Source organism: Parasteatoda tepidariorum, chromosome 4, assembly GCF_043381705.1.
Source record: "Parasteatoda tepidariorum isolate YZ-2023 chromosome 4, CAS_Ptep_4.0, whole genome shotgun sequence".
In the NCBI taxonomy this organism is placed as follows: Eukaryota; Metazoa; Arthropoda; class Arachnida; order Araneae; family Theridiidae; genus Parasteatoda; species Parasteatoda tepidariorum.
In genome coordinates, this window is record NC_092207.1 from 33,320,530 (window position 1) to 33,342,520 (window position 21,991).

Consider the following 21,991-nt stretch of genomic DNA (forward strand, 5'->3'; position numbering starts at 1 on the left):
TACGCCATATCAAAGCTAGTTTTTTTCGCTGAGTTTTTTAAAATTAAACAGTGAGGCATCCCTCTCTAAACTTTACAGGAAATAAAAATTTGAACATCATCTTAACATTATTGTAAATTTATTTTAACTGACCTTTATTTTTTTATGATCCATTATTTTTTCTCTCTCAAACTTTTTTCTGTATGACCCAGTTGAAAATGTTCTCATCCTTAAAATAACTTTTAGTACTATTTAGTACCTTAAAATAACTTTTAGTATTTAGTTTATTAAATTGAAATTTAACTATGGGCAATGATTTTTATGGATTTTGTAATTTAGATGCAATTTTTTGCCCAAAATTTACAATAGCAAAATTGTTTTTTGAATGTATGGGGGGGGATATATAGAAATTTACCAGTCATAAATAATTTTTATTTGTAGTGACAATTTTTGAAAATATTTTCGTACTTTACCATATTTTTGTGTTGATTTTTTAATATAATTTTTAATTTTCACAAATTATGTCTAAATTTTCACAAAATAGGTACCTCTTTAAAAAAAACCTAAACAGACCCCTGATTACACCTTTATTTTGTAAATTAATAGAGATATATTTTATGCATCTTAACCATCAAAAGGCTTCTTGTAAGCAGCATAGATGATTGTACTTCAGTTACTGATAAAACCAGTTTAAATTCATGATAAAAAGTTGGAAACATTTTGAGAAATGGAGAATTCATCTCACTATTTGTAAGTTATTTTGCATAGAAATTCTCAAAATGTTCTTGGAAAATAGAAAAATAAGTTCATTAAATAAGACTATTCTAATATTTTTAAAATGTAGAAAGGAGTTTTAAAATAATACATTGAAAGAGCTGTGTTTTATGAAGTAAAATAATTTATTTCATTTGTAATGTAATGGGCTAGGAAATTAAATTGTCCAAGGATAATTTTTTCTCTTGTCTGTTATAACAGGGGAGATCTTTTTTTAATAACTAAATTTGTCTGCAAAAAAAAATGGTTTAGTTTTGTTTACAAGGCTACGTTTCAAACTTAGTTGACTTTTAAAAAAATTGCATAGTTTTATGCAAATTATAGCTAATGTGACTTATAAAAAATTACAAATTGGAAAAGGGTACTACTTAAGAAAAAATCGTAGAATAATCTCTCTTTTTTATCGTTTTTTGTTTATATCCTTCTGTAACTTGTGCAATTAACTAATCTTAGCATTTTTGTCATATTTTTTCTCCATCTATTACCACTAATTTAACAGTAAATGCTTGTTGTTACAGTAATGTTTATTGTCATCTTTTTTACTGAAATAATGAAATATATATGTCACCCTTCATACTATAACTTACCTGAAGAATTTTTTTTTTTTTAAATCAAAATCATTGTGCTTTATTTGAAATTCTGAAAATGAAAGCTTTTACTAAATTTCATACTTTCTTAAGTTATTCAAGTACTTTCATGTTCTAAAATTTTTTCTCTAACTATATTTTCAGTCATAAAAGATCCTCCAACGCCACAAATCTCATCTATAGTGTCATTAAATACAGCTACGGCCTCAACATCCTTAGCTCAAGTTCGTCCAACTGTGCCTATTGCTCCAGCAAAATTGGTCAGTGACTATTGAACTAAATTTATTGATTGCTTAAAATTGTTCATTCATAAAACTTCATAGAATTCATCATTTACAAAAATTTCAGTCTTATGAAATCAGGTGTTACTGTTCTTTAAACCTGAGAAATTGACTTACGATAACTTAAATGAAATTAAGCGTTTTAGATTAGACATCTCGCTAATTCTGGTTTCTTGAAAATTCAATTTTTTACAAATTATTATTATATGTAATTTGGTATGCATTTTAAAAACTTATAGATATAGATGTGGACTAGATAATTATAAATGGATATTTATACTTGCCCTGCATTTATACCCAAAATCAGGGTGTTTGTAGCTTTCAGTCATTTTTAAAAGATATATTAGTTCTAAGAATAATTTACACAAATGAATATACAACTTCAAATATAACATGCAGAATAAATATTTCAAATATTATAGCAATGGGAGAGATTATTTTTTTGTTGAGATTTATCAAAATTAACGAAATTCTTTCATATATATTTATTATGTCCTATTCCTACTTAATCTCATTAGGTAGAAAAAATGTACCAATACTAAATATTAAAAGTAATATTTGAGAGTTTTATGTATGCTCAACCAGTTATAAATACTACAGGGTGCGTAGCGTTTTTAAAAAGTGCTTGAAGGTGCTTATTTTCATTTTTAAAAGCCCTTAAAGGTGCTTTTTTCAGTGGGTGTTTTTAAAAAGTGCTTAATTTTTCCTTTTCTGAAATAAGATTTTTCCTTTACCATGTTGATTTTCGCTACGAATTATGCAGAAAGGCACTGTTCACATTGTTCAATTCAATGTTTTCGCAATTAATTCAACCTCAATCTATTTCGACGCATCGCCAGTCTGTAGCGTATGAAAACACCATTCGATTTACATGATTCAAAAATTTTGACAATTGTCAAAAACAATGCCAAAAGATTTTTTNACATGACTGTTAAAACCAGATAAAACTGTCAATTGTCAAAAATTTTCCAACCATACCTAATTATGATATTTTTTAAAGTGCTTAAAAATGTTATTTGAGTGCTTGAAAAGAGCTTATTTTTTGTTGAATAATTTGGCTATGCACCCTGTACTAGGTCTGTCTTGCAAATAAAATTTGGTTCAAATTTTTAAAAAATTAACTGAATTTTTTCTTTTATATATTATGTCATATTCTTAACATTATGTCTTATATTTATTGTACCATATTGTTTAAATTATTTTATTTTTAAAAAAATTCATTAATATATTATTCCAATAATACATTATAGAAGAACAATTAAATTTCAGTTTTCTCAAAAATTTATTATTACGTAAAAATTGCATTTTTAGCATTAATTGTTAAACAATAAAACTTTGTTTAAAGCTATCCAGGGAATTATGCCAAATCTGCAGATATGAAAAAGTTTCTTTCGATTTCTTCTGCTTGATAGGAACCTATTTCCTCCAGGGCAGTTTCTTTAAGTAGTAGAAAAAACTGTTTAAGCTGACATATAAAGATATTCAAATTTTCAAGCTTTTTGAAAGAAAAATAAAAACATTTAATTTTTTTATTTTTATTTTGATAGCTATAAAAATCTTAACTTTCATTTCTTATGAATTATTTATTATATTATAAGAACTCAAAAAGAAACAAATTTCTCCTACCAATTTAAATTATTTATACCCTGGGTGTTAACAACTTGAATTAATTTATACCCTATCAGAATTCCCAAGAAAGCAAAATAGGTCAGTAACAAAATTAAGAATGTGTTACCTTCTAATAAAGAACATCCCTGGGACCTTGTGTTTTGCCCTTGAAATAGCAAAATCCTTTATCTAGAGAGTACATGGAAACTAAAAAATTTAATTTAATTAGAAATTTAGATTTACATATTTCTTTTAACCATTTTATGTAGTCTGCTTCATTATGTAATTCTAGTTCATCACAAATAATCAAAAAAATTTCTGCTTGTGTTTGAATTCGTCTAACCAACCATTTGAAATTTTTTGCATTCAAGTCTTTGATTGCTTATTTGAAATAGTTATCCATCATTTCTCTATACTTTTTAGCACATTACTTTCTTGAGTTTTACATATTCCAACTTTCTGTCTTAAATGTCTAAAACTTCTGTTAGATTAATTACATATATTTTTTCTTTTAATATTTATCTTTTTTTCCGAAAAGTATAATAGATAATCTACAAATAAAATAGCACACTAGCATAAAACTATTTCTCCTCATAACATCACAGCACACACAGGAACTAAAATGAAAAATGTTCACTCTTTACATCTTAAAATGTTCTATTAAATTAGTAGCTATCATCATCATCACTGGATGGTCTAGCCATTTTATTTCTTATTTTTCCCTTATTTGTGCCTTTTCTCCACAATACCAATAAAGAGTTCGTGATGCATCTTCTCCCTCTCTCTCTTAACAAATTTTTTTTTAACAATGCCTCGTAGAAAAAGTTTACTTAATTAAGAAGTACATAAAGGCTCCTATTCACGGGAAATGGGACTAACAAATTTGTCTCTTTATGTGTCTCTTATTTGTAGTACTTTGCAGAAAGTACTACTATATTTTACATATGCAGGAAAAATAACACGGTTTTGTTTTGTGTGATCAACTTATAGAAATTTTCATTAACTCTGGAAATTCTTAGGACATTCGATTCTTTGTATTGTATGTTATAAAGTCATCAATTGTGTGATCATTTTAATGATCTCATGCTATTTCATGTGAATGTGTCCTTATATTGTACAATTTATGAAACTAGGTATATTTTATGAGAACTTACTCTGTGATATTATTGTTTTTTTCTTATGTTATTTTAATTGATAATTCAGTTCTAATTAGGGTTTTTATATTTTGACTTTTCTTTAAGCAACTATTTCCTTTCTTTGAAATAAAGCTAATATTAAACATTTTGGAAAATCAATTCATACCTTTCTAAATTCTATACTGAATGTATTTTAAAAAAATATTTATTTATTATCTTGATTGATAATGTAAAAGATGGAATAAAGCAAAATTTATATTTTAATATATAAAAATGCATAGTGGTCACATTAACCATGAAGGTTTATTGGTTCTAAAGAATTACCTAGGTATTCATTTAGTGGTCCCAAAATATATCATGGTTAAAAATGTTTAAAAATAATAATAAATTAATCGATAACTTGAACTTTACAATATAATCTGTGTCAAATATAAAAGTGTAGGTTTTTGTTCTTATGTTTATATTTTTAAACTTTATTTCCATTATTATTATTTTAAAATTTTTTAAATATTTCTACTTTTGTGCTCAGTTTAGAGTTTGTATTTCGTTGAAACATTTGTGCTTATTTTAAATCAAATTTGAATTAAAATTTATGAATGCTATTTGCCTATTTTAGAAAACTTCATTTTGTTTTTAGATAACACCTAAGCAAGTTGGGCCAAAGTTCTTAATTCCTGCTGTCTCAAGTTCTCAGATTAGAGGTGGAACTAGCTCTGTGTCTTCCAGCCAGTTGGGTCAGCTTCCAGCTGGAACCCTTATACCTGTAGGAGCTGGCTCCTCTAGTTATGTAATGGTGCCAGCTCAATATGTTACTCAGGTAACAATTGATTTCCTTTATCCATAATGTAATATATAGTGTTAATGCCACAGCTACATGTGTTTTGTTATTTCAGCTTCAGCAACCAGTTGCCACTCCCAGTACCGGTAGTACAGTGTTGAATATTCTACCTGCTCCCCCAACATCCAGCTCCTCAGCTTTAGGACCACAATCAACAATTATTTCAATAACATCTAATCCACCCAATAATTTCCACTCATCAAATGTTGCTTCTTCTATGCATGGATCTCCCCCTCATTCTTCCAGGTATAGTATCCAATAGTCGGAAGTAATGTGTTATAAGTAACAAGACTACTGTAGTTTTGTTGTGTAGTAGGCTACTTTTTATTAAAACAGTACTGTAGTGTGATACAAAAAACTACTAGTTTTTAACAATTCCTGACAACTACTTTTAATTTTAGTTTACCATGAAATACCAAACAAACCTCTAGATTCGATTAAGCCCATAGTTTCATACGAATATTAACCAGAGACCATCACACAACTCTATTCAGGTTGAGAATTTCAAAACAGTTTGCTTTTTTCTCAGAATGGGATATCTACAAGTGACGTAGTGTAGGAATCTAGATTGGTTGTTGAAACATAGCATTTGTTTCCGTTAGTAACTGCTCTTTCTATTGTGTTTTGAGTAAGCCAAGCCCGTCAAGTAATTATTCTCTTAAGTGACACATTCTATATTCTTACAAAAATTCTTTCATAAAGATTTCAATTCTTTTACTATATATTTCTCACTTAACACAAAGACAGGCATTAAGTAACATAGAACATAAACAAACTAATTATGCATCGATAAAATGCATAAGTAAATAATAAATCTAAGTTAAGTAAAAGTCATAGACAGGAAAGAATTATATTTCAACAAATTCATTGTGCAATAGAAAACTATTTGACATCTCCATGTGAAGAGGTACACCTAAGAGCTAAAAACTGATGCAGTAAATGGATTTATTCAAACTGTAATATCTTTGTGTAAAGAATGACTACACAAATTTTGATATCACAAACATAGACTAAATGATGGTAAGGTTCAATGAACCATATTCTCAAATTAATGATGTGGTGGGAAATCATGCAATAAGGATATCCTACACAAAATGAAAAAAATGCGATTCACGCCGTTAGCGGTGGTGGCATCTGGTCATAATTTTTTTCGTTTATTCACTGCCTTATCCCACCACGGCCATTATTATAAGGCCAACCAACCTTATCTCATCATGGGTACGTCAGGATTTAAGATTTCCATCAAGCATTTGAATTACTCGCTCTATCAATGGATGGATGACAAGCCCATTAATAGAAGTTTAGATTAGGCGAGATTTGGGGTAGCAATCAAGATGATGTGTTGACAATCAAGATTGCTTGTCTTACAGAGCAGAGCTAAATAGGAGTCCACTTATTTCAAAAAAGACAATTAAAAAATTGACACAGACATGATCCTTATCCCAGCAGATTGTACAAGCCTCTTAAAACCTCATGTGCCCTGGATGTTGCCATTTAAGAACTCATTGAGAAGAAAATGGTGCACATTCATTTGTCAAAAAGAAAAAACCCATGCCAGAAATATAAGAAGGCAGTCATACCAGGATGTGATACGTTTGTTTTTGCCTTTTGGGAAGCCATTTCAGAAAAAACCACCTCTAATTCATACAAGAAATATAGGATCTCAAATGAATTCGAAGCAAAGGTGAATTATTCCATCCCTGCTTGGCAGGGATTAAAACTACATATATGTACTTCATTTTTTACCATTCTTTTACTTATTCCATACTTTTTTTCTTTAAGCATTTAACAAAGGAAGTTATACCTAAGCTGTATCATTTTGCCCAAGTTGTGAGAAATATATGAGTGTTAATTTTCTTGTCAAGAGTGAAAGGTTTATAAATTTTTTTTTTATTTTTTTAGGCGAGCCACTCCTGTTGAAACGGATATTAGGCCCAGAAAACCTTGCAATTGTACAAAATCCCAGTGTTTAAAGCTGTAAGTTGCAATTTTTATAATTTATCTTGCCTTAGAATTATGCTGTTATATATGTTGAATGTATAGCACAATTCTTTAATTATTTTTTAGTTATTGTGATTGTTTTGCAAATGGAGAGTTTTGCAACAGTTGTAATTGCACAAATTGCTACAACAACTTGTCTCACGAAGAAGAGAGACAAAAGGCTATCAAAGCTTGTCTTGATCGTAATCCATATGCTTTTCACCCAAAAATTGGTAAGTTAATTTTTCTTTTTATTATTTTTCTTTTGGGAAGTTTGATATACAAAATGATTTGAAATTGTAAAAATACAGAGGAATTATATATAATCAAAAATATCAAATTTCCGTTATCCACCTAAATCTTGTGTACTTACACAAATAATTTTAGTTTTTTTACAGTTTGTTTAAACTTTATAATCTACAATTGATGTATATTGTTTGTAAAAGAAGAAAATGCAGAGTAATTGTTTTTTATTATTATTACCAAGCATCAAAAATGATACATAAAAATGTTTTACACTTTATATAATTCCAAAAATTTTTTATCATTTTTAAATGAAAAAAAAACTAAACAAAATTTTGCATTAATGTAAAAATAATTTATATTTGTAGCAGTTATGAGAAAGAAACCGATACGTATCATTAAATAAATATGGATAAATAGTATTATAAGGTTTTTACCATTTTCCTCATGGTTTTTTACCAGCAAAAACCCAACCTTAATATATATATCAACCTGCAATTAATGTAAAGTATAAGTCCCTTTATTTAATTTAACTATTTTCAAATAAATTTCTTATATAATTTAAAATTTTATTTTTTTAAAATAAAATGAAATTTAAATTAAGAAAGCATTTATTTAAATCACTAACTTGAATTAGGAACCCTAGGTTCTATAATAAGTTTTCATCCTGTTGATGCCTCGTATCAACCCTCTGATGCTGTTGGCCGAATTTTGAAATACCCTATATTCTTTTCAATAAAAAAATTCCATTTAATTTAACTCATTGTCTGTTTCTAGGAAAAAGTAGGGGTGGTGGTGGAAACAGTGATCAAGAAAGGAGGCACACGAAAGGATGCAATTGCAAAAGATCATACTGTTTGAAAAATTACTGTGAATGTTATGAGGTAATTTCAGTTTTCTTTAATAATTTTCTAAATCTTGTCTGTTAGATTTATGTCTAAATTTCAAAACCAATTTCTTCCAGGCTAAAATTCTTTGTACAAATTTATGCAAGTGTGTCGGTTGTAAAAATTTTGAAGACAGTTCGGAACGGAAAACACTGATGCATCTAGCTGATGCAGCTGAAGTGAGGGTGCAACAACAAGCTGCTGCCAAGACAAATCTCTCATCTCAAATCCTTGATATTCCCACCAAACCACCTGTCATGTCTCAGACCGGAGAAAGGTATAAATATTCCTTTCACTTGACTATCGACAAATGAATGGATCGTCTTTTCAGAAATGCCAACTCTTGCGATTTATCCGTAATTGTTTTTTCAGAGTCGAGCTTACAGTCTTACGGTTGAGTAACCAGGGGGGGGGGTGACTTTTTAAGAATTTTCAGAATAATTTGTTTAAAATATTTTTTTTTCCCTTCCCTTAACTACCAAGATTTCTGAAATTTTGTTGTTCGCAATAAATCTTCAGTAGTTATTTTCTACTCCTTAAATGATTCTATAAACAATGGCTAAAAAGCTAAAGCGATTTGATTAAATCAACAAATGAAAAAAAGCAACAAAAAAAATTCTTTTCTCTGTAGAACAGTGAAAGAACAGAAACTGAAATTTGAAAAGCTATGAGCAAAAATTTTTAGTGGTTAAAAGCAATAAAGAGTATTCCGAATTCACTGATTTCAAATAATCTTTTAATGAAATATAAAACTTCAGTGATTTGTAATTTTTAATTTAATACCTATTGTGTTCATATTTTAATGCCAGTGTAAGACATTTTTCGTTCTGTTGCAGTTTTCAGGATATGTTCTTCATATAAAACTACTAGTCATGTGATTTTTTTTTATTTTTGAAGAAAAAAAAATTCTCAGAATTTTGTGAATTAAAACTGAATAGTCTCTGAAATTTTAAGGAAAACACATCTATTTGCATGCAGTTACTTTTTGAGAAATGAGTGAACCATAGTACTGATTATTATTTTGTGCTCTATTACTTCCACATTAACTGTTAGGACATAAATACTTTCAAAGGACCTTTGCATCAAAGGTCAGAGGTTATTCAAAAATCTCTAAAATAAGGTTTTGTCCATCAAAATCTACTTGTGCCAACTGTGTAACACTAAGGTATATATAGTGTGAATATATATTAATAAGTAGTACCTTTAAAAAAAAAACAATATATGTGGGGTGTACATTTGGCATAACTTTAAGGTTTACCTTAAAATAGTGAAATTAGCACAACTTTCAACATCATAACTGCCTTTTCCAAAACTAGACAAGTATAGAACTTGCTGGAAAAAAAGCCTTAAGTATAGCAGAAACAAAATCAAATAACATCTGTGGTTACTGGTACAACTTTTATATAATATTGTCCTAAACTTTTAGGCATGTGCCTAGGTAGTTCAATAATAATAAAAAAAGGTAATTCAATAATAGTAATAAAATCAAAATGAATATCTGAAGTTACTCTCACCCAAGGTGAGCTTTAACCTCTATCTGGAATTTATTGAGGAGAAAAGGACCAAACATACTCGTTCCTATTTAGGCAAGTTATATAATGGTTCCAGTGTAATTTTTTTTATTGAATCTCCTGAAATTTCAATTAAATGTGTCTAATAGTTAAGAAGTTATTTCAGTTTTAGCAACAGAGGAAATTCTGACTCATACTACATATTTATGCATCTGACATTGCTATACAGGCAAGTGAGGTATTGATTCCAATGTTTTTTAAGTAATCAATAGGAAATACTTATGTTCAATAACAGTTAAAAATGAATAGTGTAAAAAAAATACTGTTATTAAGCCAGCTATTTGTGACGAAAAAAATTAATAAGCTTTATATGTCAACAGAACAATAATGATCTATCTTTTAAAAGGTTGCCTTTTGCTTTTGTGACGGATGGTGTTTTGGAGGCTACCTGTCTTTGCCTATTGGCTCAAGCAAGTGAAGCAGAGAAATCCCATACAAGTGAGGAAGAAATAGAGAGGCTGGTTTTACAAGAATTTGGACGGTGTCTTGTACGGATTATAGACTGTGCAAACAAAACAAAAGGTAAAATTTTTTTTTACATTAAGAGATGTACATTCCAATTGTTGCATAGTTTTCTATAAATGCAATATTATTTATGATAAGTTTATGAACTGAAATACTTTTGTTTGAAATTTTGAAACAAATTTTACCCCCCAATGCAAAGCAATGCATCACAGTTTGCAAAAAATAAAAATAAATTTAAAAAATAAAATAGAAGTAAAAAAGAAAACTTTTCTTTTTTTTTATTAAAAAAAAAATAACTAATGTAAAAAAAGAAGAGAAGGAACGAAAGAACATCCTAAATAACTTATCTCATGAACAGTTTTTCACATACTAACATGTAATTTTTAGAAGATGCTGTAAAATGGGAGAAACTTTTCATGGCAAATTATATCTCATCTCCATTGGTAATCTTAAGTTTAAACTAGAATGAGATAAAATGAAAAACTCTCTGCAGTCACAAGATCTCAATTAAAAAGCTTTCTGCACTCATTGATTAATTCTTGTAACTGGCTTCAACTTTTTCGTTTCTACCTTATTTTAGCAAAATTCGTTTGAAAATCACTGATTATTTTTAAAAATTTTAATTTTTATAGAACTTGTTAAGTTTATTAAAAGAACGTGTCAACTAAGTTAATTATACACAAGTTTATTTTTAAAAAAACAACAAAGCTGAAAATAGGAATCCAAAAATAATAATAATTTGTGTAACTCATTGATCGTTATTTTTCATAGTAGAATAAAAAAATTTACATTGTAAGTTAAATTGAATTTTAAATTACTATAAAATTTGAAAGTTTACTGAAGATGAATTAGAAAATCTAGCTTTTATTTACACATATAGAAATCATTTTCATTTGAAAGAAATTATGAAGGTATTAAATTTCATTGTTTGTATGTTGTGTATAAAATTGTTATTTGTAATAACTTATAAATACATTTAACTTCATTGCATAAATTAAAATAATTAAATTCAGAATTTTGAACACTTTAAAAAAATAATGTGGAGTTTGAATATCAAAATAATGTAGAATTGTAATTTTACTACTAACTATATATATTTTTTTCTTTCTTTAAAGAAAAAAAGAAGAAAACAAAACCGTGTTGAAAGTTATATACATATATAATGTAATTTAAACTTTTGGTCACAATCGCAACACTCGAATACACCATTTGGGGATAAGACCGGTTCCGTATCTAGAGCCTTCCAACCCCTCCTTTGCTCATATATGGATATGAGTTACGATATTTCCCCATGATACTTAAATTAAGCACTATGTTCAATGCAGCTTTGAGTTCCCAGGGTTGCCACAGGCGACTAAAATGCAACTATTTGCAACTATTTTTGGCATGAGGCGACTATGGCAACTTTTTTTGCCTGAAAAGGCTTAAAAAAAAGCAACTATTTTCAAGAAAAGGAGACTATTGGGAGACTTTTCTTTACTCCTAGAGATGTTTTTTTTTTTTCAAGCATAAATTGGTGAAAAATCTGCGCCTCGTAAGATAGTTCCTGAACACACTGAACTTTTTTTTCTTAAAAAATAAAAAATGTTAAAAAATTTGAATTGCAATCTTCACTTTTTAATTTGTTCAATCTGCGCAGATTCCATTGTAAGTCTATTTCCTTTCTCGATCACCTTTTCAATGATTATTGCTAAAAAAATCTGCATGATTTTTTTTATTTAAAAAAAAAAATTTTTTTAACTGTATTACAATGCATGAATTTCTAATTTTAGTAATCACTTTTCATATATAAATGTGTGTGTCGATATATATATATACAGTCAGACCTCGATATAAGGTCACCCTAAGGGACATCGCAAAAGTGACCTTATAAGCGGGGTGACCTTTTAACCGATTCATTAGCAGTTCGTAACTAAGTACGTAAATAGTACACATTATGACTTTTTAAAAATGGTTATACAAACGAAAACGAGCGGCCATAAATTAAATATTTAAGTTGATAAATTTTAAGAGAATTAGTAAATAATTGAAGAAAGTTAAATTTTTAATTTTTTTTTAAATTTAAAATAAAGCTATTTACAAATTTCCGCAAAGTGTACATACATACATTACATTTTACTTTATTTAAAATGATAATTTATGCAGGTCTGTCACGTTTTTTGTTTCATTTTTCGTACAATGTTTTCTAGATTTTGTAACTTCTCAAAATGTTCCTCAGCTCCCTCATGGTTTGTAAAAAAATTTCGTCTGACATTTATTGCATTGAAGGCTTCCACTTGGGTTGCAGCTACAGTCTCAGGATCATTGTCATTGTCCTCACTGTCCACAACTTGTGAAACAATTTCAGAAATTGTAGTTTGTTCGTTGGCTGCAACATATTCCTAGAACTCGAGAGGAGTAATTGCCTTGTATGGAAGTTAAATAGGATTTTGTTAGAAAAGAGTTCCCTCACCTCAATTAAAAATGACCTTATAAGCGATAACGATTTTTGAAACTTGACCATATATCCGATAATCTGTAACAAAGAATTCCTATTCAGTGAGCCGGGACTTTGGAAAAGTGACCTTATATGCGGGTGACCTTATAGCGAGGTCTGACTGTATATATATATAAACATTTATTTGAAAATTATCATATTTGCCACCAACTTGACTGAATGGATGATGGCATATGACAATTAAGTCATCAACAAAATTTTAGTCATATTTTTGATGAATTTTTGTACTTATTAGGCAACTATTTTCCTAGTGTTTGGCTACTACTTTCATGCTTTAGGCTACTAAAAGCAACTATTTTGTTCATTTTTTTCTGTGGCAACCCTGAGTTCCATATGTTGTCCAAGCTTAAAAAGTTTTAATCTGTTTGAAAATCAAGATCGAAATTAATATACTTCCTATGACTATCCACTCCCTAATGGTAAAAGCATAGTCTAGTGTTGCCATAGGTAAAGAATTCTGCTGTGCACCACATGTAGCTCATTTCGATCGCCAATAGAAACATGCTGAACAAGATACTCATTTCTAAGAGCTTAATTATTTTGAAGTAGTTATGAATTAACTCCAGACATCTCTCTTTTCAGTTTCTAAGATGGATGTCCAGTGATAAAGCATCTAATTTGTTGGTGGCAATGCATCTAAAAATTTATCTAGTCACAAATTGCTGTTATTTGAAAGTATATTTGTAAATATATCACAGTTTCAACTCATATTGTACATTTGAAACTTATCACATTATCATTATATGCTTAGAAAATACTACTGAGCTTTTTGCTGTTTTTAGATTGCTTTGTTCTTCTTGAAAGTTCAATTTGCAGTTGAAGTTAGCTCAAAAATCTTCTTTTTGATTGTTTTAATTGGAAGTGGTTGTATTTCAATTTTCATTCTGGTTTGAAATGATTGTTTTAAATAGTCACTAAGTGGTTCATTTTTATCATTATCAATATAAAGTTTCATATGCTATATGTGTATCTCATAAAGCTATGTTTTTGTTTTTAAATAAAAATGTTTTTACACAACAAATGCATATTATCATATTTTGATTCTGTCTATTTTTTTATTGCTTCAAGCTAGAAAATTTAGACTTTCAGTTTCATATAAATAAATATTTATTAAATATCAAAACGATAAATGGTGTATACTTTTTGAGGTTTAAGTAAAAAAAGAAGAAAAAAATCTAAATTTGTTGATTTTATATTTTAAGAAAATAAATAAATAAAAATTTTATTTATTCATGAAGTTATGTATGCTGTTTCAATTTAATATTTTGAGGAATTTACATTGAAACGATTTATTCATAACATTTATTTTCTTGTTATGTTTCTTGTTTTTCTTTCAATTTGAAGTAATGTTTAGTTAAAAAAAAATATATATATATAGTTGAGGGAAATTTCTTTGTATTTTGAATTTAAAAGATTGATTTCGATTTAAGAATACTTTTATACATCTGATGGAATTAAGCTAAACTAAAAAAAAATACATAAAAGATCTAAGAGAACAAAAGCAATTTCACATTCTATGTTTTTCTTGAATTTCTTCAATCTACAGGATGACTAAAAAGAAACAAAGGCAGTAAGACATTTAAAAACTGCTGAATACAGGAATCAAATAGTTTTCAAATTTTGAGATATAAGGTCAGATTACTAACAACAATATACTTCCTATGGCTGTACAAAATATTTTCGATATCTGTTCTATCCCTCTGTTTATGTTGAATTTATACAAAATGAAAAAAGGTACAATCCTCATTCTAAAAAATTTAAATATTAGCCCAATATTCTTTCATTTTTAACCCTGTACATTATTATTCATAATTTATTTCCATGGTTTATAAATTTTGTCAGATAGACCACTATCTGAAAAAAGGACATCTGGAAAAGTTGCAATTGTTTGAATGTTATTGCTCACTTTAACTAATTATTTTTTTTTTGTCCAATTTTTATTCTTTATTTATTTTTCCATATAATGAGAAAGCCAGAAAAACAGTACCGTAATTTCGCAGAGATACGCCACACCCTTGTAATAAGTATATAAATATCATTAAAATAATTATTAAATATCCGATAAATTAATAAATCCGTTCTTACATAAAATTTCAAATGAGCGCAAAATTTTACCATGTGCGATTGTGCACAATTCAATGCAACACAATTGCTAACGCATTATGTTAATAAATACCAATATAAAATACTCAAATTATATGTAAACTAAGAAATTAAGAACTTATTAAAAATAAGTTAGGAAAATATAATAAATTAATGAAAATAATGTTACTAGGCACAAAATTGTCCCATATATAATAATCGAAATCACATCACCTAGTTTTATTGTAATTCGATTTGAAATACCTAAATATTATTAATTTAAATGATTAAGCAGCTAAAAATCCTTACAGTAATTCAATAGAATATTAATAAAAATTCAATTTAAAGCAATCTTATTTTTCCCAAAATTGTTCTACACAAAACAATGATGAACGTGTTCCATTACTAATTTTAAATTTCTAAAATTTTAACCTTTCAAATGATAAACTGCTAAAAACCTTTAAAATAATTTTTAAAAGAAAAAATAAACCAATATTCTCGTTTTGCGCAAAATTAAAGCATAAAATGGCAGTGGGCACATTATTAAATGTATGATTAAATTAAACTAATAATCCTGTATTGCACAAAATTAATGCATAAAATGATCGCTAATGCAAAATTTCTTTTATAATTGATTTATAATATAGTTATAAATGAATCAAATGATTAAGCAGCTAAAAATTGTTAAAATTAACTTTAAATACAGAATAAATAAAGCAGTTCACGCATTCCTCTTTTATCCATGTGCTTGTCATTGAGCATCGTTTTACTGAAACATCTCAAAATCGTATATTTTCAGGACTCTGGTAAGAGTAAAAATAATAAAGGTGAGCTTCAACTGAAAGTGGGGACTTTCAAGATATATTATTTCAGCATTTCAATCCACTCATTCGTTTTAGAGAATGACTTGCATATTTTTCTTATGTTTTTTTCTTCTTCTCAACTGCAGCAGCTTAAATGGGGGATCGTACTTCCATTGTTCCTTATAAGAGATTATTCTTCGGGGGGGATTGTTGATGGGGAATCTGGTATAAAGGGAGAGTGTATGTTGCTTAATTGTTACATTTTTGTCAACTGTTTTTTGCCTGCATTGTTAATTCTCTAAATTATTATTGATCCTAAATTATAAAAATAGATAGCTTCAAAAGATGAACAGTAATAAGGAAATTTTGTAGAATCAATTCAAAAAAATATAATTTTCAAGCTCAAGTAGTTTTAAAAAAAAAGGATAAGCTGCAGTGTATCTCCGCGAAATTACGGTAGTTTAGAAAGAAGGGGGAAAGTACGTTTAAGCATTGGAACAATTGAATAAATGCTATGATATCAAATTAGAAATAGTAACCCTCTTGTCTTCCTAATTTTAGCTGCTAATGCAGTCCCGCTTCTTAATCTTGTATCATTTACTTTCTAAAGGTGTTGTAACTGTTGAAGTTAATTGCATATTTTTAAATATAACTTTCAGATCTAGCCACTTGAGTTTATAGTTATTGTACAAATTAGTTAAACATGTAATAAGTTGTATACGTTACACGATGCTAGATAATGGTAGAGGCTATTGGTAACAGCTGTAAAATGTGTGATTCACGTTAATTGTATTTATTTATTTTCATAAAATTATATATTCTTTTGTGATAATATTACTAATTATTAGTATTTATTTATATAATATTGAATTTTGTTTTTATCATTATGTATGTAAAAAGATGACATTTCAAAAAATACTGAACAAGCTTTTTTTTTTACTAATCATCATGTTTTGATGAGCCATATGAATTATGTAACTAACATGTAATAACGTATGATAACTTAATTTAAGAAAATTCATACTTGGTTAATTTTTTTAAAATTAATTAGTTATGATGTAAATTATATGTAGCGTTTTCAAATCATTTAAGTTTTATTTCTTTCTGACTCAAGAAATTCCAGCTGAAAATTGTCAAACATTACATTAGCAACTGCAACAGTGAGTAGTAATTATAGCTCCATGTTGTTAAAAGAATAATGGTTGCTAATAAAATGTGGATGCTTAGGAGCTATTAGTTATAGGTTTCTGGTGGTGTGTAATATTTTTGAAATAAGAGGTTCCACTAATGGGGAGGGTTAAAGTAATGTCTAATTAATTGCAAAAAGATAATTACTGTTTTTTCTCTGACCCTGTTTACCTTTAATTTGTGACACTCAACTCTGTCAGTATATATATTTATAGATACAGTAGAGCCCTAATAATCCTACAGCATTTTTGTAATTGAAAGATTCCTGAATATTTCAGCTGATGTTGCCCATTTACTGTAGCTTATTTATGCCTTTGTCATTAAACCTTGCATTCTGTTAATTCCAAATACTGTTGTAGCGATGAATTAGTAATATAGCTGAGATATGATGAGATATCCATGAGATATTTATTTCATAATGTTTTTAATTGAAAAATAGAACGCATGAAAGTCTTTTTTAAAACTTTGTTATTGACGCTAATTAATATGAGTATTTTTAATTATAGTTTTCTGCTTATACAATAAGAATTTAAAAATGTCTCCATATATATATATATATATATAATTTTAATTGTTTCTAGATTTCTATTTTTCTCCTTCCTATTTCCTCTTATGTACATTATTATAATACAATTTGAATTGCATGTATATATCGCATAAATAAAAATATTTGTAGTAAAATTGTTTTAAATACTTCAACTTAACAACAACAATGTTCAACTTAAATAAATTATTATATAAAAAGTGCTAGTGTATTAAGTCCCTTAACTGTGAGAAATGGGATTATTGTAAATAAATTGCTTAAAAAGTATTGAAAAAAGAAGTGTTTTGCATTGAAATTGCTTTTTTTGCTGTGATATGTTTATATTGACTGAAAATTGAGTACTTTCACAATAAAAATTCCAAATACTTGTTTTTACCTATTGTAAAAGTATTTGTTTAAAATTTTTAATGTGATGCTATTCTTGTTGTGATAGCAAGAATGCCATTATCTGTGAAATTACGGAAAGCTTTTGAAAACTAACGAAAAAGTTTTGACTTCCTAATTTTTAATGGATCTTTATTTTATGTGGTACTTTTGTTTCCAATTCGCTGATAATCTCTCCTTTGTAGTTGCCTTTTTAATTTTTAAATAAACCTTCATTTTTTTCACACAGAGACAAAAATATGTTTGTAAATTAAACAAGTAATTTTCTTATATTTTCAAAAATTCTAATAGTTGATAGACATATAATTAAAGATATTGAGGCTCATTTTATTGTTAGGAAAAATATAACTTCCGAAATATTTATTAAATGTTTCATTTTAAACATTATGAAAAATTATATTTTCACCTCGAGAAGAATACTTCTTCATTTACAGAAAGGCATCACTAAAAATAAGTTTCTTTGTTACATAATTAAAAATTATAATAATAACTGAAGCAAATTTAATAATACCTTTTTTATCAATTTAATGAATTAAATGAATAAAAATGAACTTTAAAAAAAAAAAAATATTTCCACTAAAGTTAAACTTCTATTTTATTGATCATAAGAATTTTTTAGAAGTACAGCTCACACGTTGTTGAAAAAAATAAGGATTTTTTTGCTACTGGCCATTAGCTTTTTGTAGCATTTTTTACAGTGATCACTTTTTTAAAAAAAAATAATAATAATTTGTTGATGTTAGACATTTCATTTGAAGCTTTTTTTAAACATGATAAACTTCAGCGAGTTCATTTCTAATAATAAATATTAGGAAACAAACCTGAAATGAAGTAATTTTCAGAATATTTTAAAATATTCATAATAATTCCGTATTTTTAAAAATAATATTTAAATGCGCAGGGAATGCAATTTCTCTGAAAAAAGTAGCGAATATCAAACAATTTTCAGTCGCCATTTGTTATATTTAATCGTCCTGCGGCCAGTGGTGACCATTAATTTTGCCCTATACCATACAACAAAATTGAAAGTTAGAATTTTTTTTGTTTGTGATTTATGATATTAATGTTTATTTCTCTTGTATAGTAATATTTATTAATGCTGTAATTAATGTATATAATTCATTTTCTTCATTTTTGGGTGCTTAAGAAAATGACAATTTTGTTTTCCTCATGAATGTTTTGCTTATCGAGCAACTTTTAAATGTGTTATGTGCTTTTAAGTAAGTTATTTCGATATCAGTGCAATTTTATTTCTGGCTAATACTTTTTTACTAACAATGCATTTGATTTTTATTCATTTTAATACAATTAAATGAATGATTCATTATTTACAATTGTAAATGTATTTTATATGAAGAAGTCACTATATCAAATTTTAGATCATATATGAAGTTACAAAAGTTAAAAATACATATGTTAAATGTATCTATGAAAATAAAGCATTTTAACAAAAGAAGTTTTTTTCTTCTGTTTATCTGTTTGGAAACAAGATTTTTGTTTACATTGCTTCCATACATGATTTGGTTACGAATGAATAATTCTACTCAAGCAATGTATTTGTTTGCTTATTTATGCAATTTAGTGACTGCAATCTACTAAAAAGAAATAAATTAAATTCGCTATCACACCAATGTTACTTTATAAATAAAGGAGCAAATGGGAACATGCTAATTGGAGACAAATTTTGTTCATGTTTATTTTTTCTATTGTATTTTCAAATTTGAAAACAAAACAATGTATGTTATTAATGCCTATTTTATTGACAAAACGGTAAATAACACTTGCTAAAATTCTAAAAATTGGATTTACTAAAAATATTGCTCTAACTAATTGATAAACTCATTATCTTAATAAATTTCTTTAAAAGTAGTATAAGTATTTTAGTAATGTAAGTATTGTACTAGTATTCAATAGTATAACATTTGATTGAGGAAAGCTATAAATGCAATAAAAAAAACTATGTATAATGCACAAAAAATAAACGGACCACCCTGAATAACTTTTAATCTAATAATCAGATCTTCACATTCTAGGACTCAATCTTAAAGGTTCAAAGGGGAAACTTCAAATGTTTTAATTAATTACTGAAGACATTGTTTTATAAGTTACAAAATCACTAACAAAAATGAACTTGCCCTGAATAAGCATTCCTTTTTTGGACAGATTCGGATTTCTAACGCCCGAAATATAAGCCGCTATCTGAAAATATGGTCCGAATAGTTTGGTCAGGAGAGCCGTCCAAACTTTGAACCCCTTTATATTGATTTTATTTTTGGCGTATTTAGTCATGTCTCGAAAACTTTTTAAGCGAATTAAAGTTTTGCACACATTTATAAAATCGATTTATCTAAAGATAATTCCCTGCAAAAAATAACTTTTAACAAATATTTATTTTATTTAATAACAGTCGAAAATCATTTTAAAGAATCCAATTTTACATCGCGATATCGGTTCAATAGTTCCCGAGAAATGGAAATTTAACTTAGTATTTATTGACCTTTTATAAAATTTGATTTCTCAGGAACTATTCGACCGATTTCGCTTAGATGTATTTTTCCATGTGAAATTACATTCTTTGAAATGATGTAAAAAAATTGTATACCTCACAAATCAAAATTTTTTTCGACTGTTATTAAATAAAATATTTGCTAAGAGTTTTTTTTTATGGAATTACCTTCAAATTGTCGTATTTTATAACAGGGTGCGTAGCGTTTGTAAAAAGAACTTAAAGGTGCTTTTTTGGGGATTTCGTTTTTAAAAGCTTTTAAAGGTGCTTTTTTCAGCTGGCGTTTTTAAAAAGTGCTTTTTTTCGAGTATTTTTTTTTCCCTTCAGTGATATCTGGTGGATCCCATGCATTTCACGAAAAATGGGGAGTTTGCTACGTAATCATTCACGCGGACTTCATGTCGTACCCACGTTATGACTTGCGCATGCGCGCACACTTGAAACCGAAACCCGAGTGCTCCAATTCGGATAGAGAATATCAGATCCTTATTAAATGTTTTTCTTTTTAATTTATTTTAATTTTATTCTTGTTTATTTTATTTTACTTCTAACACTTTTTTGACGTAGGGGGTAAGGGTACTTTTGTTCTGAGTTCAGGGTCAAGTTGAATTCACTCGAAGATGTGGGAAAGTACTGATTGTTTTGATTTACGTCCGTTTCTTTTTGGGGTTTTTTTTTATAAGAAGTTTTTGTTTTTCAATAATATCATTGATTGAATATGAATTTTTTGAGTGCTTGAAAATTTTTGTAAAGTGCTTGAAAAGTTTTTAAAAAGTGCTTATTTTTGATTCAAAGATTTGGCTACGCACCCTGTATAATTTCAGCAAAATTTTTTTCAATTCGCTTACTCGAGATATGGAAAATACGCAATAAGTAAAGGGATCTAAACTTTGGACTGTTCTCCTGACCAAACTATTGAGATCATATTTCCCGACTATCCCCTATATTTTGGGAGTCAAGTAGGTATATTCAGAGAATGTAGGTTTTTGTGTTTGATTTTGTAACATAAAACGTGCAATAAATGCATTAATTAATTGGTATATTTGAGTTCGCCCCCTTTAACCAGAGAAATTGTGTTATAGAACGTGTAGATCCGATCAAAAGTTAATCAGGTTGGTACGTTTACTTTTTTGCGCACTGTGCATGTTTGTAATCAAATCCTTTGGGAATTAATGAAATTACTGTGGCTGTGAGTATAAAAAACATGAAGAAACGCTGCTTGAAAGTTGCTATCTATCCCATGTTCATTTCAAAGCAAAATATAGCGGCGTGGGGGGCGTACGAACCAGAAATAATACACTATATGAGGGTGCACAATCTACGGCCCGATGTTTTTTTTTTAGCACCTGAACATAAAAAAACTATTATAAACTTATATTTGGAAAATAATAAAAAAAAAAAATTGGAAATTTTCAATTATGCATTTAAGTTTTTGACACGCCAAATTTAAATCAATGTAGTTTTTCGATCGCTTTTTACGGTGGTTATCGCTACTAATTACCAAAGTTTTAAATATCAAATCTCCATATTTTTTATACGAAAAAAAATTATGAGAACATTTCGAATTTTAGTAATCACTTTTGAAGCTCTATTATCCATTTCATAGTTAATCCAAGTGACATTTCGGTAGTTAGTGCG

The 21,991-nt window shown here is 27.8% G+C and overlaps 1 protein-coding gene across 5 annotated transcripts in view; it reads left to right on the plus strand.

The window, feature by feature from the left end:
- LOC107456827 (protein lin-54 homolog) overlaps positions 1-13,867 on the plus strand; it is a 32,131-nt gene extending 18,264 nt beyond the window's left edge. For all 5 annotated transcript variants that reach the window (XM_016074787.4, XM_016074788.4, XM_071179628.1 and 2 more), the window contains exons 5-13: positions 1,485-1,600; positions 5,003-5,182; positions 5,259-5,449; positions 7,106-7,180; positions 7,271-7,416; positions 8,204-8,310; positions 8,391-8,590; positions 10,231-10,406; positions 13,429-13,867. In XM_016074787.4, the coding sequence (XP_015930273.1) occupies positions 1,485-1,600; positions 5,003-5,182; positions 5,259-5,449; positions 7,106-7,180; positions 7,271-7,416; positions 8,204-8,310; positions 8,391-8,590; positions 10,231-10,406; positions 13,429-13,451 (1,214 nt within the window). In that variant the 3' untranslated portion in view covers positions 13,452-13,867. The remainder of the gene's footprint in view (positions 1-1,484; positions 1,601-5,002; positions 5,183-5,258; positions 5,450-7,105; positions 7,181-7,270; positions 7,417-8,203; positions 8,311-8,390; positions 8,591-10,230; positions 10,407-13,428) is intronic.
- The last annotated feature ends 8,124 nt before the right edge of the window (positions 13,868-21,991 follow it).